General features: G+C 39.9%; 1 protein-coding gene across 1 annotated transcript; it reads left to right on the forward strand.

The window, feature by feature from the left end:
* The first annotated feature begins 10,841 nt into the window (after positions 1 to 10,841).
* On the forward strand, positions 10,842 to 25,880 carry LOC309391934 (carbonic anhydrase 13-like). The gene is made up of 7 exons (XM_081952792.1): positions 10,842 to 11,050; positions 18,413 to 18,610; positions 19,214 to 19,332; positions 22,495 to 22,590; positions 22,901 to 22,963; positions 23,829 to 23,984; positions 24,573 to 25,880. Exons 1-7 carry the CDS (start codon positions 11,020 to 11,022, stop codon positions 24,684 to 24,686), a joined length of 777 nt encoding a protein of 258 aa, XP_081808918.1. The 5' UTR covers positions 10,842 to 11,019; the 3' UTR covers positions 24,687 to 25,880.
* The last annotated feature ends 1,103 nt before the right edge of the window (positions 25,881 to 26,983 follow it).

Here is a 26,983-nt window from a genome sequence, read left to right on the forward strand (position 1 = left end):
TTTCGACCCAGCAAACGACGAATGGGAAGCCTTCATGATTCGTTTCGAGTGTTTCCTCGAAGCGAACGAATACACGGGGATCACCGACGCGAGGAAGAAAAACATCTTCCTCGGCTACTGTGGAAAGGAAGTTTTCAATACGGCCAGAGACCTCACCGCGCCTACTCCAATACAGGCAGTATCGTGGACGGCGTTGCAACAGGCCCTGCAAACTCATTACGCGCCAAAACCTTCCCGCCATGTCTGCCGCAAGGAATTCAACATGAGGAACCAGAAGGCGGGAGAATCCATCAATCAATATGTTGCAGCCCTACGAAAGGCAGCAACTCACTGCGAGTACAGGGATCTGGACGAGCACATCTTAGCGCAGCTCATCTGTGGGTTAAGAGACATTTCGCTACAAAAGAAGCTGTTGGCAAACCCGAATTTAACCCTACAGATAGCGCTGAATGAAGCAAGAGCGTCAGAGTCAGCAGAGAACTCATCGGTGACCATACAACGAGGGGCCAACGTAAACCAGCCAGCACCGAGGCAAACCAGAGTACACTACGAGGACACAAGCCCCGACTACGAGAATCCCGAGTTCGAGGACAGTCACCTGATGCAGAGCAGTCACTTGAGGCCTGGGGGGAGACCCGGATTCCGTTTGCCGCCCTGCGCAAGCTGCGGAGGGAATCACCCCAGGTCTACGTGTAGGTTCAGGAACGTTGTTTGTTCGCATTGCAACAAACTTGGGCACATCGCACGAGTGTGCCGGAGCGGAGTCCCTGCCACACGGCAGCCACCCATGTACCGCCAACAGAAGCCCAACCCAGGGGCTTGGCGAAATCAAAAAGGGCGCCCAGAGAGAAATCCACAAGTGTTTACCCAGAGAGAAAATTTCCAAAGAGCTGAACGAGCGTATCCCCAGAGAGATTACTCACAAGGAACTGAGCGAACGTATCCCCAGAGAGAATACACACAAAGAGCTGAAAGAGCGTTCTATCAAGACGCTCAACGAGAGTATTTTCAGGATGTAGACGATGAGATAGAGTTGACCCAGAGAGAGGAGTTGCGAACGTATCTCACCACAATACATCAGGTCCGCCCTAAGCGGCCCAAAAGGCTGAGAGTCACAGTCCTCTTGGAGGGCTCACCCTGCGAGCTAGAAGTTGACACAGGATCGACCCTGACGATTATTTCATGGGCATCCATGAAACAGGCTATCCCTAGCCTCAGAAAGAGCCAACTACGCGCTCCAGACGTCCTGCTACGAGACTACCAGGGGAACCAAGTCCCCATCGTGGGCCAAGGCACATTCCAAATCCGATTCAAGGACATCGAAGCCCAGCTGCCCGTGACCATCGCCAGCGCGCCATTGCAGAACCTTCTGGGGCTCGATTGGTTTGAAGCCCTGGGGTTAGAAGTCACCGGAATCAACGCCGTGAGAAACAGCAGCGCTGAACAGATTTTTAAGGAGTTCGAGGATGTGTTCAGCCCCGGTCTGGGTAAGTATGTGGGTAAACCAATATCATTCAATTTAGACCCCAAGGTGGCGCCAATCCGACTTAAGCCGAGACGAGTGCCTTTTGCACTCCGCCCAAAAATAGATAAGGAAATAGATAAGTTAGTGGAGCAGGGAATCCTTGAGCCGGTAGATCACGCGCGCTGGGAAACACCCATCGTAACCCCAGTCAAGCCAGACGGATCAGTCCGCATCTGCGCGGACTATAAATGCACAATTAATGTCGCGCTACAACAGAGCGCATATCCTGTGCCTGTAGTACAGCACTTATTGCACTCGTTGGGACCAGGAAAGGTATTTGCTAAGTTAGACATGGCACAAGCTTACCAGCAACTGCCAGTTGATAGCGCCACAGCAGAGGCCCAGACTATAGTGACGCATAGAGGAGCATTCAAATGCAACCGGCTACAATTCGGTGTGAGTATTGCCCCAGGATTGTTCCAGAGCGTCATGGAACGACTTTTGCAAGGGATACCGGGAGTCGTCCCCTATTTTGACGACATCTTGGTGTCCGCTGCAAACGAGGAGCAATTAAATAAGAACTGTTTTGGCCAGAATCAGAGAAAAGGGTCTCCGCCTCAAAAAGGAAAAATGCCAAATTAACGTGCCTAGCGTAGAATTCCTGGGTTATAGAATCGATGGTCAGGGAATACACCCCACTTCAAAGAAAATTAAGGCGATCCAGGACGCCCCCACACCACGAAATCAGACCGAGTTGCAGGCCTTCCTCGGATTACTTAATTTCTACAGCGTTTTTCTGAGGCAGAAGGCGACCGTTGCTGAGCCACTACACCGTCTACTCCAGAGGAACGCACCATGGAAATGGGGACGAGCCGAAGCTGCAGCTTTTGCCAGGGTAAAGCGCCTGCTCACCACTGACTCACTGCTCGTCCAATACAGCCAGACCCTACCGCTGGTATTGACCTGCGACGCATCACCCTTCGGAGTTGGAGCAGTCCTCAGCCACAGGATGCCCGACGGAAAAGAAGCACCCATCGCCTTCTACTCCAGAACTCTTTCATCGGCCGAAAGGAATTACAGCCAAATGGACCGGGAAGCGCTGGCTGCTGTAGCTGGAGTAAAGCGTTTCCACGAATACCTCTACGGCCGCGATTTTGAACTAATTACAGATCACAAACCGTTGTTGGGACTTTTGGCGGGAAACCGCCCCACCCCGATCTCCCTTTCTCCACGCATGACCAGGTGGACTGTTTTCCTGGCTGCGTATTCATACAAATTGATTCATCGACCGGGCTCCACTCTAGGACACGCAGACGCACTCAGCCGTTGCCCATTACCTGACATTCTGCCAGACCCCACTCCAGAAGTACCGGTATTACTCATTGACTGTTTGGACTCGGGACCGGTTTCTTCATACGACGTTGCAAGATTCTCCTCGAAAGACAATGTAATAAAACAAGTTCAAACTTGGGTTTGGAGGGGGTGGCCAAAAGGAAATGTGGGCCCGGAATTCAAAATGTTTTGGTCAAAACGGGACGAACTCTCAGTGTTACAAGGTTGTTTATTGTGGGGGGATCGAGTTGTTATTCCGTATGTTTTACGTAGAAATGTATTAGAGGCTTTACATGTGGGTCATCCGGGGATTGTTAGAATGAAGGCGTTAGCAAGAAGTTACGTTTGGTGGCCAAACATGGACAAAGAAATAGAAGAGTGGGTGGCCACTTGCGACCCATGCCAGGAATCGAGACCAGCACCCCCGGAAGCGCCCGCAACAGAATGGGAGAAACCTAAAGCACCCTGGTCGCGAATACACATCGATTTCGCAGGGCCATTCCAAGGTCAGACTTTCCTTATAGTTGTGGATGCATACTCTAAATGGCTAGATGTAGTCCTAATGACTTCAACCACGGCAGAGGCAGTCATTAAGGTTCTACGGCGACTTTTCGCCACTCATGGCCTGCCCGACCTCCTAGTCTCCGATAACGGGCCCCAATTCACGGCCATGCATTTCGAAACGTTTTTAGCAGGTCAGGGAATTCGGCATGCCCTCGTCGCGCCATTCCATCCGGCATCAAACGGACAGGCAGAGAGAATGGTGCGATTCGCAAAAGAGGCCCTCGCTAGGATGGGTCCAGGTGATTGGCAAACACGCATTGACCATTACCTCCTAATTCAGCATATCACCCCAAGCGCAACGACGGGTAGGAGTCCTGCTGAACTACTCATGGGCCGCCGTCTACGGTCTCACCTGGACCGTCTTCACCCAAATTACTCTGCCACAGCTCCCCCAGACTCCACAAGTAAAATTCGGTCTTTCAGCGTAGGGGATTCAGTATGCGCCCACAACTATGCAGGGGGAACATTGTGGATGCCGGCAAAGGTCATTGGCATCACGGGTCCACGATCGTATTTGCTAGAACTAGAAGATGGGCGGAACTGGAAAAGGCACATCGATCAACTTCGGGGTCGCCTCGCACACTCAGACCTTCGAAACGAAGACGAGAGTTCCCTGCCTACAGAAAGTCAACCTCGCGAGAGCCCCATCATAGAAAACTACGACACCTGCGAACCAAGCTTGGAACAAGAAAACACGCACGAAGCAGAGCAAACCCCAGACAACGCAACCGAGCAGACTCCAGAACGCCCTAGCAACGAAGGCACAAAAACCACTGAACGTGAAACAGGAAAAACACCCGATCCTGCAACCACTTCTAACCAACCCGAACTACGACGCTCCTCCCGAGCAAGACAAATACCCACATACCTAAAGGACAATGTTACCTACCGCAACGTTCCATCTAGGAGGGGAGGGGTGTTAGATATTAGCATACATCGTAGTAAGTCTTCCCTCTGGTCCGCTGCTACAGCGGGAAACAGGTATCGTTCTGATTGGTCGAGGGGCGTACCCGATCCCTATAAAAGGGGAACCCTCCGACCACAGAGCAAGCTGGATCATTACTACTACTAATAAAGAGCTGTTAAGTCACTACGTGTCCGCAGTCTGTCTCTCGTTGCCCAGATCTAACACTAAGAGTCATGATTGAGAGATGGGGCTGCTATACAAATTGAAGATAATACATTGAATCGAGTTGAAAAGTGTGGCCAAACAGTAGACAGTTGGCTGGATACCTAAACAGACTTATGGGCCATTTTGTCTCCTCTGGCTCCTGAATTATCACCATCTATTGAGCACACCTTCCTTCTAAGCCAGAAAACTGGATGTTTTCATCTGCTATAATCACCATGAGGCTCTGCGACACCAGTCCTTTAATGGGATATGAGGAACTTCCAGACTTTCCTCAAGTATTGCAATGTTCATAGAACATGTACAATATTCTTTACCAGCAATCTCTTGTGCTCATCACTAACTTTCATGTTCAATCTGTCCGTGTATGTTTTTGTGTGTGAGGTTATCAATCTTATGACCTTCCTGTGAGCTCTCTGTGGGCATAGGGTTAATTATTGTGGAATAGGTCACCAATTTTATTTGTTACTAACCATAACATCTTCCTGCAAAGCCCACATTATTACTAACTTTTTTATGACGATACAGCATTACAATTACAATTAAATCCTGTATGAATATCAGTCATGCTAATTTAATATAGAGCTGACAAGCTGTTCTTATTAAATGATATGCTTGACAAATAGCAGATTGAATAAGGACTATATGTAGTAAAATATTTGGTAATCTCGGTACAGTAGTTGTTTTGAATAAGGTGGCTTTAAAATCTGTGTTCACATAGCAAAATCAATAAAGGAGAATATTTGTAGCACAGGGCTGAAATGAGGGGTTCTTGGTGCTCTCTGAGCTTGGCTGTTTTCTTACAGACGGTTCATTTACCCAAACTAGGTGCAGTAACATCATGAGAGCTAGCACTGATTGCAATATTAATAGCAAACTGAAGATGGCGATGAATGCCTAAGTTACCATTCTTGGGGCTTGTGGCTCAGACCAACTTCCATGTTGTCCATCCTTGCTTTACATGTAGAGACCAGCTATCACTCGCAAATAGGGCAGTAAGACGTTCAGTTTTTCCCATTGCTGCCTTATTAATGGGGAGAGGACTTGTATTCCATTGCATTATGCCACAAATGAAAATCCAATTTAGTTATAATAGTCTGAGTCAAGGTGTGCTGTGGAATCAGCTGATAAAAGAACTGAATATACATTTAGACTGCAGACAAGGAATGGCACATTTAAATACATCAAAACTTTGCAAAGAAGAAATATGCTCTCTCATTCCTTATCATGCTAGTTTCTACAAGTTGGAAATGCATTTCTAAAAAGTATCCAAAAAGCTGTGATATATCCTCTATCCAGTAGTGAGTTGCCAATTTTTTTACTACAGGCACTTCTGCGTGCGATGCTTCTGCGCATGCGCAGAAGTGTCCCAGCGGGTGGGCAGAGCCTTCCACCGCTGCTACTATCGGTTCACCCGATTTGGCCCGAACCAGGAGCAACTCACCTCTGTCTCTATCCTCAATCTGCTTTGTCATCAGTCCTCAAGTACCTCAGTATACCTTTGAATTTAGTTTATTTTTCAGCCAGAATAAGATGTGGATTGAGCTTTTAAATTTAGCATTTAGGATTTTTCAGTGTATCATATTATTCTTACCTTTGTCTCCCATTAGACTAGTCTATGTTACTTTATTATATTAGTCTAATCTAAGTATTAGTCTAATCTAATACTAATCTTAGTATTAGTCTGGCTGCTTAACCACTGCCCCAACTAACTCTCCTTTTATTTAGTTTTTAATTAATTAATTTTTATCCTGCATTTATTATTTTATAAATAAAGCGGCAAATGTACCTTCCTCCTCTCATTTTTCCCAAGAACAATAAACCTGCAAGGTGGACTAGGCTGAGAGAGTGACTGGAATTCGCCTGGTTTCTAGTCTTCTATGCCTTAAATCCTAAGCCAAACTGGCTCTCTAAACTTCCTATTCTTAAAATACATATATTATTTTATTTGTGTCATTTGATATCTGTATTTAAAATAAAGGTAGCCTTAATTTACATAACCACTTAAGGGAAGCTTTTGACAGATTCTAAAATCCATGGACATTATAAGAGGACAGTTGCATTAGTCTACGTTAGCCAAAAATCAGAAGTTTGGTAATGACTGTTCAGAACTATATAATTTAATGGAATTAAAAAGCAAAGCTTTTGTGAGCGACAGCTCACTTTGTCCAGAGTGATTGTCCAGAGTGATGCATTAAAATCAGGATAAGGCAAAGGAGGAAAGTGTGTGGGGGACAGAGGTAATTATGCAGATGTAGGTCACAGTACGTGTCAAATAGGTTACAAATGACTTATCAACTAACAACTGTAATGTGGTAAAATCTCACTTCAAAATATTTCAGGTACAAAGCAGAATTTAGGACTCTGTCGCGGAAGAAATTCAAGAGCACTGAGAAAGAACAAAGATCCTGAATTCTTGACCTGGATGAAATACTTCCTAGCTACTCTGAATGCCTTCTTGTCTGCTCTCCAAATATTTGAGCCAGTTATGGTTATTTTTCCTTATTCTCTTCCACTAAAAGACCACCTACTCTGCTAAAATCATCTTATTTAAGCGACATACTCCTGTTGCCACTCTCAAAGAAATTTTCTTATTTCGAAGGTCTCCAGTGTGACAGTGGGACCCCTTGTGATAATAGAGGCCAAGGAGCATTGAAAGTAAGCACAGCTTTCAGATGTATTTCTCCTACAACTCTCATTGTAACAGGAGAGAAGTGCAACAGCAAAGACTTAAGGGATCACAGGGCAATTGAACAAGCCTAGGACAAATTACTACAGCTTGAACTGCTCTCCCCTCTTCTGATTTTAGCACAGAGTTTCATTTAGGAAGGTCCCTCTGGGAGCCAATGGTGGGTTCCTACTGGTTCAGACTGATTCGGCCGAACCGGTAGTGGTTTGCCACACCCCTGAACTGGTTCCCCAGGCAGCATCGTAGGCGCCGCCATCTTGTTTTTCAGTTCTGCCCATGCGCAGAACAATTTTAATTGTGCTGTGCATCCGTGCATAGTGCGCACACGAGGAAACCGGCAGTAGTGCCTGCCAGAATCCACCCCTGCTGGGAGCGAAGCATGAGGATCTACCAGGGTTTTTTCTTTTTTCATTACCATACCAAGAGAACAAAGTCCTAGACTTAGTGGCCCTTGGATTTTGTATTATGATACAAAAGAAATGCATTCCTAGCCTGTAAGGATTTTAGTTCACTCAACAGACTGCAAGCTGTCAATAAAACAATTGGTTAATCATCATCATATATGCCAAAGCATTTGAAATAAAGCTAAGTTGGGTTTTCCTACACAGGCAAAAAATAATTCTCAACATATATAATGCATTTTTAGCACATTACAATTAATCAGGTACTTATAAATTTGTTTTATGTGTAACCTGTGCCTGTGTAACCACTCTACCTTCTGCCCCCTTCTCCGCCCCTCACCTTATCCCAATTTAAATCCTACACCACATCAGTCTAGTCATGACATTGCATCTGATGAAGTGACCTATGGCTCATAAAAGCTTGTGACTTCTCAGACAATTTGTTAATCTGAAAAAGTGTTATCAGACTCCTCCTGATTTTAAAATTGACAAATATAAGAAGGCCAGGACGTTTTAGTGTTTTACTTTAAGAAGACATACATATATTAGTGTTGCACAATACAGGTAGTCCTCGCCTTACAACAGTAGTTTAGTGATTGTTCAAAGTTACAACAGCTCTGAAAAAAAGTTATTTATGACCATTTTTCACAATTAAAACCTTTGCAGCATCGCCATGATCATGCAATCAAAATTCAAATGCTTGGCAACTGGTTCATATTTATGACCGTTGCTGTGTCCCAAGGTCATGTGATCCCCCCTTTTGCGACCTCCTGACAAGCAAATAAATGGAGAAGCCAGATTCACTTAACAAACAAGTTACTTACCTATCAACTGCAGTGAATCACTTAACAATTGAGGCAAGAAAGGTCATTAAATGGGGCAAAACTAACTTAACAAATGCCTCACTTAACAACAGAAATGTTGGACTAATTATAGTCATAAGTCAAGGACTACCTGTACTGCTGAGTTTCATACATTACACATCCTAAGCAAGGGTTTTAGAGACATGTTGAGTTATGGTCGGCTAATGGTAGTACAAAGTATAAAATCATAATGAGTGAAATCATGTACTACACAATGCCAAAATCAAAGAAACTGCATTAAGATTTAACACTGAAATAAGCAATTCTGGTATTTCATGATTGTTTGGTCAACCCCGGTTTCCTACTGTAGCACCAGTTAGAATATTAAAACGAAAGGGAGTGGACAAGTCAGTCTTATCTCTCCGGCCAATATTGTGCACATTATCTTATTGTTCTGATGTGTCCTTTTCTATCTGTATCCTTAACAATCATATCTCTCTAGCTGTCTTGGAACTGTGGAAGAGATAAAACAACAGCCAGCAATAAACCTCTGGTTGACTGTGTTCATTTCATGCATACACAATGCAAGCTGTCGATCTGCAAGAGCTACTCAGCACCTGCTGTATAACTGTTTTGTCTGAACTAGGTAATTGCAGGAAGAAAACTCCATTTAGAATAGAAGTTTAAAGTCGACTGGATGATCTTTATAAATCTCATTCAACCTGAAAAATGATTGCAATTCATACATAACCATATTTCCAAACAGAATTGGTGCCAAACTTTCATGTAGATTGTAGAACCATATATAATATGTATACATGATAATATATCTGTCTTAATCAAGATAAACAAATATAAAACTATCTGCAATGTTGTGCAGTATATTATATATGCACATGGATATTACGTAACCTAACAAACTAGCTGCAAGCATTGCCCACAAGCTACATCAGACACATAATCTAATCAATGTTCTCATTTTCTAAAACAGAAAGGATCAGTAGGGGTAATGGTGCACCTATTGCAAAGGAGATGAAATAAATATTGCCAACATCCAACTTTTGTGTAAAAACTCATTTCTAGAAGCAGAAAAAGTTATCTCAACTGCAAATGACAAATATACCATAAACTCTGACAAAATTAAATCCGCTATAAAAGTCCTTTTAAAATAAGGCTTATAATTTGTTCCTAGCTAGAACTGACAGCTGCTGCAAGTAGGAAGAGTAGAGGCAGTTGAAGAGAAGTTGGGGAAGGAGAATTGAAGGTTTCCTACATCATGGTTTATCTCATCTCGACCAAACTGGGTGCACTAATTAACATGGAATCCCTGCCTGTGTTGATTTCTATTCTGGCTGGGGAATTCTGGGAGTTGAAGTCCACAAGTCTTAAAGTTCCCAAGTTTGGACACCCCTGCTTTAGACTCTCCGAACTCCTGCTTCCCCTTCAGTGACATACATCAGCCTTGCCTTCCCCAACCTGATGGTCTCCCTTTGTTAAGAAGTCTCCGTTATTCCTAGTTGGCCAAGGTGATGGGAGTTGTAGTCTATTGTAGTCTTAACAATGATGGAGAAGCCCAATGTGGGGAATGCAGCTCTGTACATATAGGTAGTCCTCGACTGACGATCACAACCGAGCCCAGAATTTAGGTTGCTAAGTGAGAAATTTATTAAGTGAATTTTGCTCCATTTTACGAGTTTTCTTGCCACATTTGTTAACTGAATCACTGCAGTTGTTAAATTATGGTTGTTAAACATGATTATTAAGTGAATCTGGCTTCCCTATTGATTTTGCTTGTCGGAAGGTCACAAAAGACTTTGCTTGTCAGCAGGTCGCAGCCCAGCACACTCATTATCATAAATATGAACCAATTTTCAAGCATCCAATTGTAAATCACCTGACCATGGGGATGCTGCAATGGTCATAAATGTGAAAAATTGGTCATAAGTCACTTTTTCAGTGCTGTTTAACTTCAAACGGTCACTAGAGTACGACCTGTATTGATCTCTTGGGATTTTGCAGAAAAGAAAACAATCTTTCAATCCCTTCTGTTTTTCTTTCAAGTCCCTGGGAGCTCCTCTCTCCATTAGTCAGGGCACAATCCGATCTGATTCCGAAGGTGGCACCGCACTTTTTCCTTAACACGCAGCATGTTTTTAGATGCTGCGATGCAAAAGCTCACTAGCTCGGTGAGTGAGATGGGCGGTATCTAAATTTTACAAATAAATAATAATAAAGGCTACCTAAAGGACCCCCTCCCCCAACTCCCCCTCGCTTTTGGAAAAGAGCGCGTCTGAAGAACTGGAGCCCCGAACGCAGCACCCGCGTAAGCCGTGTAGCCTGGGGTGCCTTCCTTTCCCGAGACGCGTAACTCCCTTCCCAAGTGACGTTGCCCGAATGGGGGCCGCTCGCTGACCGGCCCACCTGGAGGCCAAAGGCGGGGGCGCAGCGACGGCTGGCACGAGGGAGATAAAAGGGCGCCGCGGGGCTCTGCTGGGCGCGAGCTTCTCACCCCGGGGAAAATCGTCCTCCTCCTCCTCCTCCTGCCGCCGCCGCCGCTCCTGGTCTGCACCCATTTGACACCGAGACGGGTATTCGCCTTTCTGCAACGCCTCCATCCCGTTAAGCAGGCTAAAGTCATGTTACACTGGGGATACGAAGAAGACAACGGTGAGGAGGAGAGCTGGTGGCTCTCTGGGGGAAATAGGTGCAGGGGGTGGGCTGTCGGGAGACTGTGCCCGAGGGCCAGGAGAGGCTCTGCTGCTCCCGCTGAAGATCAACCCCATTCTGCTCCTCACATGCTCACTTCTTTCCTTCTGTTGGATGGGAGAAGGTAGAAGGGCTTCCCTTCCTAGGCCGTTGCGCCTTGGAGCCGCTTTCACTAGACGTGCGACCTCTCTCTCTTCCATTTCCTCGGGGAGAACGCCTGTTTTCCAATGGGACGGGGTTTACTTTCCAAAAAGCACCAATGGAATTTATTACAACCGCGAAATGAACATCTTTCTTTCTTTCTTTCTTTCTTTCTTTCTTTCTTTCTTTCTTTCTTTCTTTCTTTCTTTCTTTCTTTCTTTCTTCTTTCTTTCTCTTTCGCCCCTTCCTTCATCCCTTTCTCTCCCCCCCCCCTTCCTCTCTCACTTTCTCCCTCCCTAGAGGCCAAATTTCTAAAAGTTTTGCAGGTGCATTAGTTTTTGTGAGTTAGAGTACATTTTGACTGACTCTGGATATCTTTTGAGATTAAAGGAAATTTCTTGATCATGATGAAATTTCTTAATCATAAATTTAAAGCTTCAAAATTAGAACAAAATGTAAAAATGTGTTATAAAAGGATATTGCATAACAAATTATTTTTCTCACTCAATCATCTAATTCTTTTCTATTTAGCCATAATTTTGGAGGAAAAAAGAATGTTCATCAGTAATCTCCAAGGATCTGTGGAGAGACTAAATCACAAGTTACCTTAAATTGCTCCAATATTAACGAAAAATCAAAAATCTTGATTTTTAAAATTGCCCTTATTCTATTGTTCCTAAAAAGAAAAACAAACAGCATCATACTGTCTACCTGAGTGGTTTGGAGCATTTAAAATATGCTAAATGAGATAAGGCAGTTTATTGTTCTCCCATATTTTGATTCTTTTTTGCTATATGTAATGTTAAGAATCACAATAAATATTCTTCAATAGAGAGTTGTATTAATGATATTTGGATTAAATCTCAAGGTTCATGATTTGCACATTTTATGTTTCTGTTATATCTCTGTACTTCAGAACTTATTACATTAAAATTAATATCAGGGCAGGGAAAATATTAAACTGAGTTCACAGAGATATTTAAATTTTCATTTTAGTTCAGCTCTAGTTCTTACATGTCACATGTGAATTTTGTTCATGTTGTATTTCAAAAGAGAAATGGTATTATCATCAATACTGCTTTTTAGTTACTTCTAGGTTATAACCAAAGCAAATTTAAAACATGGTGCATTTGGAGCTGTTGAAACCTGAAAGTGATTTTGAACAATGTGGAAGGAATACATGAAAGATTCATGAAACATTTATTAAATATTCTATTATTAATATATTGTTATCACCCTCAAATGCTTCTTCTGTAAAGACCTCTTTGATTTCTCCTGTACAAATATATTTTTGGAGGGGTTCTACGTTTCCGGGTGTTTTGTTAACGAGTTTGGAACAACTCTGATTTTGAGTACTAGTTTGCTGTCTGTGATAGACAGGATTTAGTAACAGATTGAGGAAGACTTTTTAAAATGTACCATGTCTTACTGGATTTGTACATACCACATCAATACAGCTAATGAAAGACTTCAGTTTGGGATGCTGTTGTCTAATCTCGATGATACAGCATGCTGGATGACGTCTGTTTAAGAAGCAAAGCATTAAAGATAATCTTCCAGAACTTTGTGTCCTGCTTCATAAGGAAGAAAGGTTATTAGAAGGCTGGGTGCTAAATCTAAGAAATACTGCTTTGGCGGACTAAATAGTTGATGCATATCAAGATTATCCAACAGTTAACATGTCAATCTTAATTTATTTCCACTATCAGTAGGGGCACCACTTTTAATATGGTGTAGTTCCTAGGTTTGAGAACTTAACAACATCAAAGCTTTGTAAAACTTTGTCTTTTTAATATCAGTGACTCCAGTTGTGTTGTTGTGATCATACAAACACACAAAGCCTTTTTGGAAGTTCCACATTAATTTCCTATATTTAGATGTTTTATATTACTTAGGTTGTGGCTACTTGTTGGAAGGAAGATTTATATTAGCTTTTACAAATACTCACTTGTATACATTTTTCCATTCACATTTATTCCGGTGAATAAATTATCACTACATTTTCATTGTAATTACCCAGATTAATAACTTCATGCTTCTGTTGAATTAAAAAGTTTGTGGTAAACTATTCTTATTATCATTTTTAGTAAACACAATGTAAATTCCTCTTGAATAAAATCTCCATAGGATTGGCTTCTAAATCAGCATGCTGGCATTTAAGATTTAGTAAATTTAAAGTATTTGGTGAGCAAGTATTTGGTTGCCTATTCCTTATTTGATACACCTATGCAAGCATAAAATTACTTAAGCAATCAGCACACTAAGCTTTTGTATATCTTTTTTTGATACTGAATGATAAATAGTAAATGCTATAAATGATCTTTCAAGAATGAAAAACAAAATAGCTGACTCATTTTAGAAGTACGGTTTGACATTGCGTAATGGTATGAAACAGTGCAAAAGATAATCTTGGTGGGACAAACATATGGTTGACGTAAAAGAGACGGTGTGTCCAAGAGGTGATAACGAATTTGATGATGTATTTTTTTCCTCCAGAATGAGAAGTACAGGAGGTTGAGATACTATTTTATTAGACTAAAGGACTTTAGGCAAGCCAATAATCTCTCATCTCATCTAATCTATTTTACTAAGCTATTGATGAAGAATTTTGAACAATTTTTGAATGATATTGCTGATGGATTCTGACCAGAGTAATATAAAATGTTAAGCATGAATTGGGTTTTCTTGTGTTAGGAAATACAAAACAGGTTTGAGGATTTGATAATTCCCTATCAATATTTGACAAACCAAACAGAATTCCTTGTGATTAAAACTCTAGGAAGGAATCTTGTGTTTAGATAGAAATCTTGCTTTGAACACTTAAGATAGTAGATTAATTAAAAACTGATTTTTAGACATTTCCAGAAAATATTACGAGCTATTTCAAGAAAATGGAGAAAATATGTAGGCTGAGTAGATTTTTTTCTTGGTTTGAGAATTGGACTACATGCTGTACAGCTTTTCAAGAACTTAATTCCAAAGTATGCAGGACCAGACTCTATTTGGGGCGTGTGGTGTTAGGATTACGATCCATTCCCTACTCAGTCATTTTATCTCTTAATAATGAAAAAAAAGAGAAAGGCCCTAATTTTTGGTACCACTCCAAAGGGCATAATAGCAAGCTGATTTTGCATTACAATCCAATAGCAGAGTTGGAAGGGACCTTGGAGGTCTTCTAGTCCAACCCCCTGCCTAGGCAGGAAACCCTATACCGTTCCAGACAAATGGCTATCCAGCATCTTCTTAAAGAACTTCCAGTGTTGGGGCATTCACAACTTCTGGAGGCAAGCTGTTCCACTGATTAATTGTTCTAACTGTCAGGAACCCCCTCCCTCCAAACTCATAGTATACATCTAGATATAAAACATTAATACATAATCATGTAAAATCAGCATATAGGAATAAAAGTTTTCAATCAACTTATATATTATAACATATTTTCTAAATATAATTTCATTATTACTTTCGGTATGTTTATAGCAATGTGGTTTTCTTATTCATTTTTGTGATCTGAGCTTTCTTGGTATTGCCCCTCCCCCCCCCGCTGGCAGAGCTCCGGCCCCTCCCGTGTCCTGTATAACCGTTGTAGAATCTTCTGTTTTTTCTAGGTTTGCTTTATTTTTTTCCATAAAGGCCTGAGCCTCTATGGGTGTATTAATTCTAATTCTTGTCTCCTCCCAGAATATCAACATCCCTTCAGGCATCAACCATCTAAACCACACCCCTTTCTGGTATAATTTATTCGCCAATTGCGAATAGCTTTTCCTTTTCTCCCTAATTTTTTTTGGGATCTGCTTCAAGATGGTTATCTCCCTATCGTGGTATGTCAATGTTTGCCCCCTTTGTACACCCAGAATTGCGTCTCTTGTGCTTTTCCTAAGGAATTTAATATGAACCTCCCTGGGTACATTGTGTGTCCTAGCATATGCTGAATTCACTTTATAGGCCAAGTCTATCTCCCACTCCATCTGTTGTTTGTCTTTGTGTATGTATTCAGCTAAGATGTTGGTCATAATGTCCCTTATATTTTCCCCATCTGTTTCTATAACATTTTGAAATCTAAGATAAAAGGACATTCTCTCAAACTCTGTTTTCATTTGTTGAGTATCAAGTTCTTTGTTACTCTTCTGTAAAACTTCCACCCCCCCCTCGCCTCCGCCACCCCACCCTCCACAAGGTCCAGTCTCTGCGAGTTCTTATAAATTTGGACTTGATTCTCTTTAATTTCTTCCTTCATTTCCTTTAGTTGTTTCTTAATTTCTTCCTGGCCCTGTATGAGTTGTTGAAGCATTTGCAGCAAATCCACCTCTGTGCTCTTAGGTTGCATCATTTCTGTAATCTTTGACTGTGTGGCAGGGCTGGATGTTGCAGATGTTGGTGCAGAAGTAGCAAAGCCAGGTTTTCCAGGTGGTGGTCTTTTTGGAGACATAGTTTATAAAGCAGAGAAGTCAGCTGGAGACTGGACAGCTGGAGAAGTAGAGCAGGCAGATGAGTCCAGGAGGCAGAAAATCCAAACAAGTGAGAGTTTCTTTGGTCAATCTAGCGTTAAGAAAAGGTTTCCTCTCCAGAAGTTTCAGGAAATAGCAATCCACAAGAGTTTCCTCTGGGTAGTACGGAGACAAAGACCGGAAGCCTGAGTTTTAAAGGTGGAGTCAGGTTTCACAGTTCATGAAGACAACGGAAGTGTGCCATCTTGCCCTGCCAGCTTTGGGCTCAGAGGCATAGTAAAATTTCAAAAGTTCACAAAGTTCTCAGGTCATCAACAAGTTATAAAACTAAGTCCAGTGAAAATCACTTTTACAGGGGTGAGGCATCATTAGTTGGCTCTCCCCCCTCCTCCTTCCTCCTAGGGGCAAAAGCAGAATTTTTTCAAGCCGCTTGTCCAAGGGGGGGGAAATCCCCCCCCTCTAACCGCACCTCCAGCGAAGCTCCGAAAGTTTAAGTTATAATCTTGCTGAAAGGTCCATCAATTCAACAAAAAAGGAATGGAGAAAGGAAGCATCTCACCATACCGCCGCTGCTTCCTTCAATTTTATGCTGCCCGATCGGCATGGGGCGAGACGCAGGTGCGCCCTCCGAAACTGCTCCCCGGTGCCTAGAGTAAAGCGGAGAAGCCCCCACCAGCCGCCGCCGATGCCAGGGCCCTCCGCGAGCCGCTCCCTCGGCAGGACGCCTCTTCGGGGCGTCCTGTGCCCCCCCAAAAGCGGGGGAAGCCCACCGGGAGAGCGGGAGCGGGCAAAGACTTGCCCGTCGCCGTAGCCGCCGGAACCGGAAGTCCTCCCCTAGTCATCTTTGTTGCTCTTTTCTGCACTCTTTCTAGAGTCTCTACATCTTTTCTACATCATGGTGACCAAAGCTGAATGCAGTATTCCAAGTGTGGCCTTACCAAGGCATTATAAAGTGGTATTAATCACGTGATCTTGATTCTATCCCTCTGTTTATGTAGCCTAGAACTGAGTTGGCTTTTTTGGCAGCTGCTGCACACTGCTGGCTCATATTTAAATGGTTGTCCACTAGGACTCCAAGATCCCTCTCATTCCTGCTGAAGGAGATAAACTTAAAACAAATTCAAAGTTTGTGTGACTATTGGTGTTGCATTAAAATCAGAATAAGGCAGAGGAGGAAAGTGTTTGTGTGTGTATACAGAGGTAATTATGCAGATGCATGTCACAGTTCAGGTAAAATAGGTTACAAATGACTTATCAACTAATAACTATAATGTGGTAAAATCTCACCAAATTCCAAGTTTGGCTAGAAGCATTTCTGACTGACCGAAATAACAGAAGCATTTTCTGTTAATCCTTTCCGAAGGCAGAATTCTTCACTGAATGAAAAAGAATAACAACCATAATTCCATAATCTATTGCTCTTCATTTGTGTTGAGATTACACTTCCTAGAATTACCCTTAATTGCAATCAGCCTGGGTGGGCTACTTCAGAGTAAGCAAGGCTGCTATTCACTTGGTATATTTTTAAGTAACATTTCATATTATGGCTAGATTGTAAAACTGATCTAAATGCCAGTTACTCAAAATATTATTAGGATCAATAGCTGTAACTAACAGTTATCTCTCTTTTCCCAAGGGTTGTATAGCTACTGTTTTATAATTAACATCTCAAAATGCCTAATATTTTTATTACCTTATAATTCTTTCATTTCTTTTGAGAAAACTGGGACAATTAAACTAGGATAACAAGTATATGCAATTAATATGCTGAGTATTTTGGTTTTATTTTCTGTTCTGCCCCAGATTGGTATTTGTAAAGTTTGGTACTTCAAAAATTTAACTCCTGGTTTAAGAAGTATGTTCATAACTCAAAATTCTGATTTTGCACATATGATAATGACTGGTAGACTGAGGCCTTGTTATTTTGGTATAAGTGACAGGTATTTTAGGGGGTAAATGTGGTCGATACAGGTTCTGTTGGCAAACTGAGGAAATCACCTTCTACATTTGAAAAAAAATGTATATAAACCATACGTACTCGTGAGAATGCAATTTTTAAAACTGTTGTTAGCATTTCTGTCATATGCTATAGTCTAGCATCACAATTCTATCTTGCTGTATTGCATATATAAATCAGTTCTTTTATGATGTTGAACTATTCTCTATTCAAAGTGGTCGTACTATGTCAAGTTTGGAGATCAGCATGTGGGCTTCCTAACTAGGCAGAGCATCTTTTACAACCTTATCTGAAACTTTGATGAACCATTATTAATCTCTGTCTCTGAATAAAGTGCTTTCCATGTTACTGAACCAAAGTAAAGCATTATAGTTGTGTGAATGACAGATTAAATCATCTGATGGGTAAATGTTCTCTGAATCTATTGCATGTGTGTTAATTTCAGGTGTTTGCTGCATTCCTAATGACCAGAATGCCTGGAAGTAGGCAGAAAATGAACAACTCTAGTGTTCTAACCTGCATCCTTGGGTATTCAATTCATTAGAATTAAGATATTTATGCAGAGGGCTGTCTTTCAGCCCTCAAAAGATGATGGGGTGGTATACATTCCATCCCTTTAAATCCAACCATTTTTATTTATTTTAAAAAAAATTTAAAAAGAAAAATAAGAAAATCCAGGTAGGTTCTTGCGCATTTTCTTATATGACAATTTCTTTGTTTGTCTGACTGTACCAAATGATATTTTGTAAACAATGTTTTTACCGTAATATATTCTAGGACCTACTCACTGGAAGGAAATTTTCCCCATTGCTGATGGAGACCGGCAATCTCCCATTGATATTCATACTGAAGAGACTAAATACGACCCCAGCCTGCTTCCTCTCAGCCCCAGCTATGATCCTTCCTCTGCTAAAGTCATACTCAATAATGGACACTCCACCAGTGTGGAATTTGATGACACTGAGAATAAATCAGGTTTGTTTTCTAGCATATCTATGTCTGATTTAATCCTCTAAATTGTATCTAAATTATAAGGCAGCTATTCTCCAGAGAAGATCCTTTTTTACCTTATCACTTGAGGGACTTTCAGTTACTTGTAATTGTCTAAATATGTTTGCATTCAAATGAGCTGTCCACATCTTTCTTGAATATGATTGTATCTGATTGGGTGCAGAAAGTTGGATAGCTTCCTAAAAGCCCTATTCAAATTGGGCTAAATTCTTTTCTCAAACACGGCTTTCTCTCATCTTTGGCATTGTTAGTTTTATGTTGCTCTCATTTCATGGGAACAGTTCACATTTCCTTTGTAGTCAAAAGAGATTTTTGCTTGCCATTTTTTTTCCTCTGTAGAGTGAATAGCAATTTTCAGGACAGTTATTTAGAACAAAAAAAAAAAGAAAGCATGCATGGGAGATACTAGCTTTCTAGTGCTAAGCTGGAACCTATTTAACATTGAGAGATTCAATCATGGTTTTTTACATCAGTTTTAGGTTGGCCTTCAAGTAGTCTGAAAATATGCTTAAACATAGTTTCCCACTCTCTGTTTAGCAATAAGAATTATCGTTATTTTTTTTACAGTGCTAAGTGGGGGTCCACTCACTGGAAATTATAGGCTGCGACAAATCCACTTCCACTGGGGGTCCAATGATGACATTGGTTCTGAACATGCTGTGGACGGAGCAAAATTCCCAGCAGAGGTAAAGTACTCCTCTGATCTGTTCTGAAGCAACAGGATTTATTTTTGCAGCATAATTAAAGCTGTCCTTTCTGAGATGACTGGTGTGACTTCAACAGTAAAAAATGTTATTAATTTTCAATGGTAAATTTTTACTATAGTTGCATGTGTTTGGTGCATGTGTTTAGTGATATTGGCCAACCAAAAATGTAGTTGGTCAAGTTCAGGCAGGAAAATGTAACGCTATATGATGAATTTTATTATTTAGTTGGAAAATTTTTAGTTCCTAAAAAGTGAATTTTGTAATTTGAAACTAGCCTGGCCGGGACATTTTTACTGAATCTTGTATATTGATCATATCCTTGATAGTAAATTCCATGGATTTCCATGGGAATTACTCCCAATCACATCTGCTTAGAATTGCACATCAGTTGGGTTTTCTTTAATTAAAACCTATGCTTTTATGATTATTTCTAGTAGCTGTGGAAGGTGTTTTTTGGTGTTCTCAGTAACATTTCCATATTGCCTTTTATTTATGTTTAATGCACCATATGTTTTTAGTTATTATGCTACTAGGGCATCTGTAGCCCATTGTAGATTTATTTTCTCGGCTTGCCACATGTCTTTGGACACTGAAATTTTTAAAGGAATTTACCTTTTGCCAAAAACAGGTGGGCAAACATGGGGAGTTATCCAATATTCTGACCCTCTCAGACATAACTGCTATGGATGAAAATTTTCCTTTAAAATATTCCAGTGTTCACTGTCCAGTGACATGGTAAAACTGTGGTGTAAAACATGGAGGCCCCAGAATTAATCAGCTCTTTGGGTTCATATTGGGGAACATCAGAACAAATAAAACTATATTGCAGGGGTGTCAAACTGGCAGCCTGTGAACCAGATTGTGTCACATGTCCATCCCAGCTCTGCGAAGGGGAAAAAAAGTCACAAAAAATCATGTGACAGCAACATGATGCTGCGAGTTTGACACCCATGCAATATTGCATATCATTTTCTTCGTTGGGAATAACTATTGTAAAACTTTTTTGTCCACTGAAAATATAACTAGTATTCTAAAGATGCTCTGAAATAATAGGGCTTGACTCAATCTTTTGCATTTAAATTCCAAGATTTCCATTAGGTTTAATAATTTTTTGTTTTCCCCCTTTTCACTTCACTTCTCAGTACATGGAAGTATGTACTGATCTCAAATTGACCTTACGGTTTACTAAGCCGCCTAAGCAGCATAAACTTGCTGAAGGAAAATGAGGGTCAATTAAGCATCTGAGAATGCCTAACCTATAGATACTAAGCCTTTCCTTTTATATTTTTCCACAGTATTTGCGTCAGAGAGAGTAAAACTCTTAGTAAACAGATTAAAATGCTTTCTGTTGATGTTTTCAAAAAAACCAAGGGAAACAACACTATTTCCCTGTTGGCTGATTTATTGGTGTACTGGATGGGATTGAGACCATGCTGGGTGGAGATGAAGTGAGGTACATCTCTGTGGAACCAAATTCAAACACTGTAAATGTTCTGTTTTTATAATATTGTAACAATTCTTTCAGATAGACAGTATAGTCTGGTTACACTCTCTGCCAATTTATTTTAATGTGTTTTCCATGTTGAAATGGAATTGCAAAAATGCTAAATGGAAAAGGCATTACTAATACATTAACATTTCCAATGATTGCTTTTCTCAACATGAAGCCCTCGAAAAGTATAAATTGCTTCTAGTTAACTAACATTAAGAGGGACACTTTTCTGTGGTGTTTTTTTTTTAAATATTTCTGAAATGGAATAGTGAAATGAAATAGAAGCACATGTTTCTGTATTATAATGCAAGAACTGAAGATTCAGAGAAATAATTTCCTTGATAAAATAAAGGAAGATGGAAAAATGCCTAAAATTAATTGGGGGGTGGAATCAGTTTGGGGGAAATGACATTTGCAGTGTTTAAAGACTTATGTTTTTCACAGGAACCAGGTGAGATGGAATATAACGAATTAATAAGAGGTGCTTAGAAAACAGATATATAGCTGGAAAGAAATAAGTTCCATCTAAGAAACCAAATGGAAGGAGAAAATATTTAAGAATGTTTAGTCAGTTTAAAAAGTTTTCCCTCTGCTGATTATCAAGAACCCACTAGAAACTCTATTGATTGGGGGGGGAGAGACCCTAGATTTGAGAGAGTGTCAGGCTGATCATATGGTTGGAGACATGCCCAAAAGATCAGTGAACAGATGTACGGTGTGGAGATCCAGGAAGAAAACGCTCTTTGGCTCAAGAATGCACCTCTGCCAAATTGGCATATGCAGGAAGAAAGAGCTGCTCTTCAGACAGAAGACAACACTGTTCCTCTGGCAGATGATCTCTGTGGATCCAAAGTCCTGTTAATCTGAGGCAGCCTATCTCCTGGACCCAGGTGTTTCCAACAGGCTGCGGTACAGGACTTCTGAGGATGATGCATAAAAGAAACAGGCCTTAAAAGATTTCTCCAACAAGCTGTGGTTCAAGAGCGGTGGTAAGACAAGATACAGTACATACATCCTTTAAAAGAGAAGCCACGGGCCATTGGGATGGGCCTCCCCCACAGTGTTTCAGGATTTTCTTGTGTCCTTTCTTGTTTGTTATTTTTCATTACTCTACAATAAAAGCCATTCCTGTTGAAAGCATTGGTTTCCTTTTTGTAAAATGTTCACAATATTTCAGGAGATATATTGTCCAGATTTTTAAAGTGTGTGAGTGTTGACACCTTAAGAATCCAGATTAAGTGAACTGAGCCATTAGAACTTCTAGATTTTATTCATAACAATACTTTGCACCTACAAAGCAGCTCTCCTGCAAGGATGTTAAAGCCCTTGATCCAGTGCGTGTGAATCTTAAGTATTTGTGAAAGCAAAATGAGGGTGGGAACACAGCTGGTGGGAGGGACTGGCATAAGGATCTGCCACAGACTCTTATTATTTTTATAAACATGCCCCAAACTAGGACTGGCTAGAGTGGATCTTCAGAGCTTTGGACCAACGCGTGTGGAGCTTCCAAAGGACTACATGCATCAAGATGGCTTTTGGCTACTTGTAAAAAAAACCCCAATGACTTAGGTCCCAACACTCCATCATGTGTTGCATATGGCTAACTTCATAAAGTGATGATTAATTGTACTTGTTTTCTTGCTTTTCAGCTTCATGTGGTGCATTGGAATGCAGATAAATACCCCAGCTTTGTTGAAGCTGCTCAGCAACCTGATGGGTTAGCAGTCATGGCTGTTTTCTTAAAAGTAAGGAAATAAAATGACTTTTTTTTCCATTTGAAATGTAGGAAGCAAAAGATCAGACTACCCAGGGGTGGGCTTCTGGGGGTTCGCAAGGGGTTCGGGAGAACCTCTAGCTAAGATAATGTGGGTTCGGAGAATCCCCAAATCCCATACATTTCCTCTTTCTTTTTAAACTTTCCAGATAATTTTTAAACTTTCCAGATAATCCTTTTGCTGACAAAAGTTAATGAGAAAAACCAGTAAATAAAGTTTAAAGTCAATAAAACTTCATTTTCTCTCAGCCAAAGAAATGATCTTATATTTATATTTACAGTTGGGTGAATGCAATTCACAACTCAAAAAAATCACAGACGAACTGGATACCATTAAAGTGAAGGTAAGGCAGACCAGGTTCTAGTTCTGTATATTCTTATTGGGATTGCAATGGAAGCTTTACTATTAAAAAAAACTTTCAGATAATAGATGGAAAACCTGTCTATACTTTTTATTGATATCACAGAGTTATGATTCCTTTGCTGGTAGTGTGGAAGACACAGAATCTCTATAAGTACAGATGATGAATCAAAATGCTTAATGTACATGTTCTCTTTCCTGTTCCCCTCAGCTGCTTTAATAGAATACTGTGCAATGATTTCTAGGGTTCTCCATACAAATGAAGTGCTTTAAACCTCTCACAAGCACACTGTCTCTTGCCATTTACAGATAGCCTTTGTTTAGCGGCCACAGTTGGGACTGGCAACTCCATTTTAAGCAAAGTGATCACTAAGTGAAACTGTAACTCTGCTCATGATCTTACTTCAGCTTTCCATTGCTTAACAGACCTGCGAAGATCATAAATGCTGTGATAAATCACAAAATGGTTACTTTTTTATCACTGTCATTAACGGCAAGCAGTTGCTGTTGAAGGCAGTCCTAAATGAGAACTACCTTTAAAAGCATTAAAAGCTACCATATTTTGGCAGCAAAACATGCAAAACCTTTAAGTGGAAGTAGAGAGGATACAGAAAACGCTAATTCTGCCCTATAGGTATTGTCCATATATTTTCAGCCCAAATGTAAGAACAACCATAGGATAAATCTAAATATCTCTATGCTCATGGAGGCAAAACTGGAGAAGGAAAGGTATATTTTGGAAGCAGGAAGCCTGTCACAGAAGGAAGAATCAACAGTGGAAGTTATATGCCACACAATGAGGCTGAAGAGGGCATTTTGCTAATTCCTTCTATTCTTCTTTCCTTCAGGGTAAACAGCACAGGTTCACCAATTTTGATCCTTCCTGTCTTCTCCCTCATTCATTGGACTACTGGACATACCTTGGGTCTCTCACGGTCCCTCCACTTCTCGAGAGTGTCATTTGGATCATCCTTAGGGAACCTATAAGTGTTTGCTCTGAACAGGTATGTTTATTTTCCCATTTGAAATCTCTATTTAAAGGAGTTCTCATAGGAATGTTTGCCATTTATTATATTCTGATATCAGGAGTCTACATGGATCACCTATTAAAATCCAACTATTTTAACTACTCAGTCAATAGAGAAAATCTATCTATGTGACTTATAAGAGTCTACATTGACATATTTAATCAGTCAGTATTAACCATTAAAGTGTATGTATAATTAAGAACTCCTATATTCTATTTTGGTTCATTTTATTTAGATGGCTTATCAAAATTGTGAGACAGTAAATATGTTCTTGAGGCTTGTACATACTAAAAGTGCTTAAATGTTACAGTACAAATTAAATACATTCAGTTTATGTTTACAAATATTATGTAGGCACTATTTCATAATAGCTCATCATTTATTAACCCTGTGTTTGTTGTTGTTCAGTTGTTATATCTTTGTGGGGCTCAATTATAAATAATTGCTTGTAAAAAAAAAGCACAGGTTTATACTAATATGTGTCACCAGGAAGAAAATTATGTACATGTGGAGTGCATTTTTTGCATTAATTCCTGCTGAATATTGTATCTTTTTTATCCACAGCTGGCCAAATTTCGCAACCTCCTGTGTACTGGTGAAGGAGAGCATGCCTATTGCATGCTGAAAAACTTCAGACCACCACAGCCTTTAAGGGGGCGGGAAGTAAGAAGAAATTAAAGGAAGGATAATTTGTGATAGTAATTGACCACTGTTATGGATGCAAAACCCATTTAAAATATTGACCTTATTTTAAAAATAGATATATTTTAATTTGAAGCTTTCAGTTTTAAATTGTAGGAATTTTTATGGAAATATTTGTGAGTAGAGTAGAGTAGCCATTATTATGATTCCTGACAATTACAATATACAATCTTGCCCCTACAATATAAATCCCAAATAAAAATCTAGGGGTTTGTATAAAATAACAGTAAATGCAAAGTATGTGTAAGTAGTGAGATGATAAGGAGAAATAGAATAGGAACTAAAATGCTTATATCCAATCAGGATATAACATCACTATAATAAATATCATTATACAGTGATAAATATTACTATATTTTAGTGATACAATATTTTTGTTCAATTATTTGATTCACTATTTTAAATAATAGGTTTTTTGCAGTTTGACTATGCTAGAGAGGCAAGGCACTCCCTTTTTATTAAGAATATAATTAATAACGTAAGATGTAATTGGATTGCAATACAATATAATCAATCAGATTTATTCTGAGTTGTAGTTAATATTAATATTACATTTTGTGGTCTGAATGAGCGTCATGCTGTTATTTGATTGTAGTGTAGCATGTTAAGTGTGAGTGATGAGGATTCAATAGACATAATTTAGGGTTTGTGAATGAAATGACCTAACTAGGCAGAAGATTAAATGATTTAGTCTTCCACTCTGGGATTCTAACAATTTGTCTTCAAAAGAAACTCAATAGGAAATTATTCAACTAATTAGACTAGAAGGCAAGAATAACAAGACACTTAAAAAATTCAAACAACTAAAAATATAATGATGGCAACGTGTTTCTTTTTTAAAATCTTTTTATTATTGATAAAACAAGGGTTTTTGCTTCCATTCAGAAGTGAATTTTGGATTGAAATGTGCTCGTTGTTATTTAATTGGTAGGTATTTGTATATAAGGTTGTGAATGATGGTTTGGAGATGGCATTGTTTCATATTTTTTTTAAAAATATGGATCTTAATATTTTCGTGTTATTTAAATAATTTCATAAAAGCATTGTTAAGGAGTCAGCAGTAATTTTGAATCAAGGCAAGAAGGAGTAAATGAACAGTATTGGTCTATGTCTTATGTTAGACATTTTTTAAAGAAACGTTTACTGACAATAAATTAAGTTTTCTTCTAACAGTGTGTTTAACCATTATTTCAAATAATAGCTAATCATTTTAATGTTTTCAAATTTACATATTTTTATATTTGCACATATGGAAAGAGAGACTAATTGCTCTTAATTTATCAATTGCAATAAAATATATGAAGCCAGATCCAATCTGAAACTATAATGGGATTAAATGTAATTTTACAATTAAGAACAAGATTAATTGAACCACAATCAGTATTTTATTCTAGTTACATTTTCCTGCAAAATTCCCATTGAATGTAATGGAGCTTACTTTAGCATAGAGCTCCATAAATATAGATAGCCTTTATTTGAGGCTTTTCCTCAAACACGTTTATTTAGTTTTCAAATTAGAGTACACTCAGTGGGCTCAATCAACAAACCCCCCAAAACTCTCAAAAATATACTGTAGTCTATTCATGGGGCTTAACTCCTTCCATTAAGCTACATCAGGAAAAATGCTGACTATGGTTCAGGCCAAGAAGATGTAGAAAAAAATGTCTCTCAGGGCATTCCATTGTTTTAAGGAGAATTAAAAACAGAGAAACAGGTCGAATCATGGAAAAATGCATGATACGTACACTGTCTCTGTATGTGTGTGTGGCAGTGTATCTTTGTGTGTTTTCCAGCCTATCTTGGGAAGAAAAAAGCTAGTAGGACAGGAAATGACAACTTCATGATTTGCTGTTGGGAAGATGCCAAAAAGATGTCTGCAATACAAGCCCAGCTTCCTACAAGGATAGTCCACAGAATATGGTCCCCAAACTCAAAATATTTGCCATAAAAATGGGGGATGCTTTGATCACACCACTGTGGCTGCCATCTTAGCTGCAAACCTCCCTAATGCCCCAGTTAGATGTTGCTGGTGCTTGACATCGAGTTTTTGAAATAGGTCAGGACTAGCTGGTTGAACAACACAGTGGAAACAATAATAACTCTGTTGTTCAGGATAGTGATGTTAAACCTGTACTGTTTAATTAATAGAACTATCAACTAAAGCCAAATATTGATTGGGATATTGCATAATTAACACAATGGAAACAATAATAACTCTGGTGTTCAGGATAGTGATGTTAAACCCGTGCTGCTTAATTAGTAGAACTAGTAGT

The sequence above is a fragment of the Natrix helvetica genome (assembly GCF_964273705.1).
Source record: "Natrix helvetica genome assembly, chromosome: 4".
Classification (NCBI taxonomy): Eukaryota; Metazoa; Chordata; class Lepidosauria; order Squamata; family Natricidae; genus Natrix; species Natrix helvetica.